The sequence below is a fragment of the Beta vulgaris genome, chromosome 4 (genome assembly GCF_026745355.1).
Source record: "Beta vulgaris subsp. vulgaris cultivar EL10 chromosome 4, EL10.2, whole genome shotgun sequence".
NCBI classification, from domain to species: domain Eukaryota; kingdom Viridiplantae; phylum Streptophyta; class Magnoliopsida; order Caryophyllales; family Amaranthaceae; genus Beta; species Beta vulgaris.
In genome coordinates, this window is record NC_079205.1 from 22,780,367 (window position 1) to 22,786,465 (window position 6,099).

A 6,099-nucleotide genomic window follows, 5' to 3' on the forward strand; every position below is an offset into this window, starting at 1 on the left:
AAGCTTTGGTAAAATTAATATTGTTGAACCCTAGTTTTGATGCTGACAAAGAAACAAAGATGCAAACTAAGTAGTGAACTAATGAGTTATTTAAGTGTATGATGTTTAAGGTATCAATGAAAGGAACTGGGAGAATACGAAGTCAAGGAGAGAGTCAAGAGACACTAGTAGAAAAATAATCAAATGCTCTGGTTAAAAAGCCCACAAATGCTCCGTATTTGACGCGTAGCAGAAGTCATACGAGCATTTGAGAATTTCACAAATGCTCCGGTTGAAAACCGGAGCATTTAGTTTATCAAATGCTCCGGTTGTGACTGAAACCGGAGCATTTGATGTATTTTACATGCCTAGAATACATCAAATGCTCCGGTTTATAGTAGAAAACCGGAGCATTTGTGAAACAAATGCTCCGGTTCTAGCATACAACCGGAGCATTTGTACAATTTTATTAAAAAAAAAAAATTATGCACATGATTTATAGCAGAGGAACCTTCTGTCATACATTAATGACCTCCAGAAAAGATTATTTTACCACAAAATAAGGGTGAAGGGGTTACAATATGTGCCTGTTTAGATACCTTTCTGGACTCACCAAATTTCCTAAATTTAGAAATAGCAGAAAAATAAAACAAGGACGCAGCTGAGTCCTAGTGGGAGGAACTTCAATAAATGGTTCAAACTATGACATTTAGCTATCTCAGTCTCCATTCTCTAGCAAGCAGGGTATGATTTGAATTTTTGTGCTAGGTCTAGCATCATACAAAACTAGCAACAAATATAAAAACATTTGCAGGTGATCATGCAGAGATAATGTAACATTTCAGAAAACTATGATAACTAAGCTATTATGTGACTTCTGTCATTAGATTTATTGCAATACATATTTGGTTATCTAGCAATTAATCCAGAAAACAGTGTTTGATGCTTCATGGTGCCCCTTGGATCCGTACATATAATCTGAAACAAAGTAAGTACAATCCAGAGGTAGAGAAACTTGATCCAAGTACCTAAATGGCTTCTGTGACGAAGAGCTTGCATCAGTAACCTGCAGCAGAGGTAGCTTATGAAAGAGATATCTAGATATGTGCACTTGCTAAGGCCCTATGGTATAGATGAAGCATATGATGATTGATGAGAACCTTTGGCGGAAGAATGGAAAGAGGCATATTATTTGGTTTTAGTGTCTTCAGGCTGCACAGAATTTCCTGCTCAAAAAGTTGCCAGAAAGAGATAAGTGTCACTTAAAATACACTGCAAAAGATAATGTACCTTCATGCTTTATGATCACAAAAACAACACCGGGAGATACCAGACTACTAGAATTCATCAAAAATCAGACAACAGTGGGCATTTTAACTTGTTGAAGCGTGAAAGAGAAAGATCACATGCCTGCAGATCTCCAGATAAGCAATTGGAAAGCTCGTCATTCTGTTTCTGATAATTAGTGATAACCAGAACTGCCAACAGAATCTCTTGGATCTTGTCCTGTTGGACATTTAACTATTAGTAAACCATCAAGAAGAGACAATCATCTACTTATACCACCACCCAGGTCCCAAAAAATAAAGAAAGAAAGAAACAAAAAATGGAGACAGTACAAAAAATGCAATACAACAAATGATGATAAAATAATCAATAGGAATATATGCACATAGAGATGCATGAAAAGGATCAATACCATCAAACCAGGTTGGACATTTAACTTACTTGAGAGCGTTTTCTGGAGAAATAACAGGAAATGCAGTACAGAGCAGACCTGCAGTAAATTTATTAAAACAAGATAAACATAAGACAGCGTCTGCACAGTTGCGACTTCTTCTGCCATAGTGTACATCGCTAATACTATTTAAGGACAAGCACTTTCAAAGTCAGTCGTTATGAACAATGTTTTCTATATCACTTACTAAGTCACTATCTACAAATGACAAGAACCCTCTCTTCTATTAATGCTATCTTGATTCTTTTGAGAAATCCTAAATCTCCCAATTACATATTCTTCTCTCATTAACTGTCCCTTATTTTTTCCTACCAATATAAAAAGATTTATGAGCCTTCATTGATTTCTCTTTTTGAAATTAAGGAAAGAGCTGGTGAAGATAGTGAGAAAGAATTACTATGTTTAAAGAGGGCAACGAGCAGTTGAAAACATAGCAATAATGGTGAAGATCACATTGATGGCAAAAGAATTAAAACTAAGGGATTAAATCAAAAAGTTGAGAAAAACTCACGGAGATGAGATACATCTGAAACATTGAAGGTCCCAAACATCCTGAGGTACTTCTGTCATATCCAGTATGTCCTAGAAAAAGAGAACATTAGCTGCTTACTGCAACAGTTGGGGTTTATAGATCTCTATCAAGCATTAACAACCAATAACATCATGCTTAAGTCTCAAGAGTTATCAAAGTTGAAAGAAGATTATTAAATAAAAAAAATAGGCGAGGCAAACACACATGGGAGACCATAGTAGGACAAGAGAAGCTGTCATCCAGTTCCTTTGAATCTCCCCAATTTAACAACTCACTAAAGTTCCACCCACCTTAGCCCACAAGGACATTGGGTAAACTATCATATGCCACAGCCTGGCCTCTCAATTTAGTCTGTTAGGTTTAGCTGAAATAAGGTCATCATTGAGCTTGGTGATTTAATATGCGTCCAGTTGAATCACATGACGAGTTGAAAAGTGGTTGACCCTAACCTCTCCAGCTCCCAGATTCGGGTTAACCCAGTGAGCTAAAACGTTTAAAGTTTTCTGTATTTATTATGAGAATTAGTCAAGCTACGATTTTTCTTTCTTATTATAATAATAAATAATTGTTCTTTATTACTATAATAAAAAAAAACATCCTCCTTTTTAGACTAATGCCAAAGGGAAAGGCATGCAACAATTTCCACACACTAGATGAGAATTCGATGGAACCCATGTCATCATGCTAGAATATTGACTATAAAGGATGAAATTAGATAATAGGTACCTCGCACAAGTTCAATATTAGTGTGTACTTGATAAACAGGTATACAAGTTAGACGAGAAATGACAAGCGATATAAACAAGAGAAAATGTAAACAGAAAAAAATGGTTTATCTAAAAGTGTCCGAAAAAGTAGTCTATCTAAACTTGTTCTCGTACTTCACAACAACAGAACTTGAGAAGCAAAACCAAGAAAGGAAAATCTGAGGATGGACTAAGTAATGGTGTGATGCTACTACCTACTCCAGCAAATAACTCAATCTAGCAGAGACAATATTTTCTTTGAAGCACCATATAACAAAAAGGGGTGTCAATTTAGAGAACTGATAGCAACCATTTCCTCTTTAAGGCAATGTTTTTAGCTACCATCTTACAACTCAAAACAACACAAATCTACAAAATATAAAATGTGCAAATGTCCCCCCACACTCAATCTGTGTAAGAAGTTAAATAAACATTTAAGCTTACCATAACCATTTTCCTCTTGTTAACTGTTCGTTCAAATAGACTACAACATTCTCCCTCCTCGGTCGTTTTTCAGCTGCCGGCCTTTTAATTAAACCAATACATGCCTGAGAGAAGAGACAGGTCAGAAGCCAAGACAGCAAAAGAGAAAACAAAAAGAAAGGAGCTTTACTAAGAGCAAAAATATGTCTGGGTAAGACCTTGAAATCAAGCCATTTTTCAAAGTGAAAATGGAAAGCAAACAGCACCTAATCACAGTGTACATAAATGAGTTCTAGATTGAGCCCCACTAGCATGAGTTTGAAAAGATCCTAAATACATAACTCTATCCTGGTAGAAGATATCCGTAGACAAATCCTAGTGGAAGATTCTATCATTCCTCCTAAACTAAAACCCCAAATGTGTGAGGTAGAGTTTCATCCTTCAACCAATTTGAGCCTTATCATCCTAGTGGAAGATTCTATCAAGTGCACTTCAGTTTGAATCTTATCAAGTGCACAGGTATCCAGACCTTAATTAACTTCTCTGTCAAGGGCTCTATAGATACAACACCCAAAATGGACAATGTGGACACAATGATTACTGAAACAAAGTTCTGCAACAAAAACAAAGAAAAAAAAACAGTTAGATTTTGCAGAGATTTTGCAAACGTGCTATATTATTGCTTTTGCTTCTATTATAAATTCAAATATGAGGCCTCCCAAGATTAGAACATATGGTTTATTGATGCATCCAATAGGAATACGAAAATGGTTGAAATTACCTGGTACAACATTAAAGATATACTAGCATTGAAGTTGTAGCTGGACAAGACAAATTTATTAATGAGTACCATGCTGCAGGACGAAATGCAGTAAGTCGTCCCAGACAATAAGGCCTGGTTAGGTATCTTAAGAGATTTGCTAGTTCGCAATGTTCTATCTTTCTCTTTTCCCAATATACCATTTTCCACATCATCTTCATTTCCAGAAAGCCTCTTAGGCAAAAATGGCCTAGATATAAGAAGAAACACAGGATCGACAATTATTTCCATGCACTTAATTTCTTAATGAATCACATACACTAGAAATAGTTCTCTGTTTATTTAATAAAAAAACATTTTACTATCTCCTTTTACAGTAAAATAACATAGAAAAGTTGAATTATCAAAACTAACTCTTTCTAAACTATATGTACAAATGCTATTGTTTCATCATTTTTGGAGAGATGAAGTCATAAACAAAGCTATACAACAACAAATAATTTTTTTTTTAAAAAAATAAAAATCATAAAGGTTGAGTGATTTGCTTTAGCCGCAATCCACTTCACACCCTACAATTCCCACGATCATGATTAAAAAAGTCTAAGAAACTAAAATTACAAAAGCAGTTTTCTCCAGGCTGTGCTACTTATAGGGTATATATATTCTATATAAAGCTATCTCAAAATTCTCAACAACTTGAATGTTTCAATTTCCAAAACTTCGATATAATATAATCCTTCCAAATAGTACTCCTACTTAAATTAACATTAATATTATATCCTAGGGATCATACAATTATGGGTTCATCATCAACCTACTTCTTTGCTGCAATATCTCTCATCTGGCTACTTATGTGCGCCAGTAGACTCAAGCTAAATGAGCTAGGCAATGTCTTCACTAAAATTCAAAGGAAAGTACAGAAATTAAAAGCCTACATTCAAAAATTAGGTTCTAAGTGTGGAACAACATGAGAAATTAACGAATCGAACTTAGATCGAAAACCGAAAATGAAGAACCAAGAACGAGATAGATGAAACAAGGAAGAAGTTACCGGAAAAAAATCGAATCTTGTCATTTCTGAATGTCGAACATCCTCGCCCTTCTCTTCCTCTTGATTTTACTTTTGCCAAAAGTCCTCCCTAATTTTTGATTTCAAAGAGGAGCGACAAGGATTAGCGAATTAGGGTTTGAGATCTGAAAAGGAGAGAGAAAACAAGAATAGAAAGAGGAGTTAGTGAAGCTAGACCGCGCATTTCTTGCTTTTTGGAACGAAATAAATTCAAATCACTTTAGTAGCGTACATCAGTATTGCTGCGCGCGAGAGTCTAATTGCTCGGGTTGACTAACCGGAGCATTTATTCACAAATGCTCGGGTTGTTTAGTCAACTGGAGCACTTGAAAATCAAATGCTCCGGTTGACTAATCAACCCAAGCATTTATAAAAATTTTAATAAAAATATTCTCAAATGCTCGGGTTGATTAGTCAACCGGAGCACTTGACAAGTAGCAAAAGATGTTTTTTCCACTAGTGAGAGGATTTCAAAGGCTAAGTAAAGAAGTTTCTATTAGTTAATACTGGAGCAAGCATTGGATCAAGAAGAATAAAAGCTAGGCGTTTTATTTTCTAGTTCCAGTGTAAAGGAACAAAGTAAGGATTGTAAGGAACAGTGGCAGTTTTATTTGAGAATGAGAGTTTGTTCCTTTCTAAGGAACAAACTAAGTGGGCACTAAACGAATCTGCTAAAGGAACTTGGTTTATAAAAGGAACTAGACTTAGGTGTGCTAAAGTATAACGGTACAATTATGCAATTGAGTAAGTCATGCCTAAATTATAGGAAATTAGTTTTAACTAATTTAAAATCAGTTTAAATGATAAAATCAGTTTTAAAAAGAAAATCTGTTTAAGGAAAAGATTTTGTTT

At 35.1% G+C, this 6,099-nt stretch overlaps 1 protein-coding gene across 5 annotated transcripts; it reads right to left on the bottom strand.

Annotated features, from left to right (window-relative positions):
- Positions 1 to 818: 818 nt before the first annotated feature.
- On the bottom strand, positions 819 to 5,516 carry LOC125496906 (uncharacterized). Of its 5 annotated transcripts, XM_048642942.2 has the most exons (9): positions 5,230 to 5,516; positions 4,200 to 4,428; positions 3,948 to 4,031; positions 3,440 to 3,543; positions 2,229 to 2,299; positions 1,708 to 1,756; positions 1,390 to 1,485; positions 1,140 to 1,205; positions 819 to 1,045 (listed from the first exon to the last, which is right to left on the bottom strand). In XM_048642942.2, exons 4-9 carry the CDS (start codon positions 3,446 to 3,448, stop codon positions 893 to 895), a joined length of 444 nt encoding a protein of 147 aa, XP_048498899.1. In that variant the 5' UTR covers positions 3,449 to 3,543; positions 3,948 to 4,031; positions 4,200 to 4,428; positions 5,230 to 5,516; the 3' UTR covers positions 819 to 892. The 5 variants fall into 5 exon arrangements, with proteins under 5 accessions (XP_048498899.1, XP_048498900.1, XP_048498898.1 ...); XM_048642943.2 differs by lacking the exon at positions 3,948 to 4,031; XM_048642941.2 differs by having other exon boundaries at positions 3,440 to 4,031.
- Positions 5,517 to 6,099: the final 583 nt, after the last annotated feature.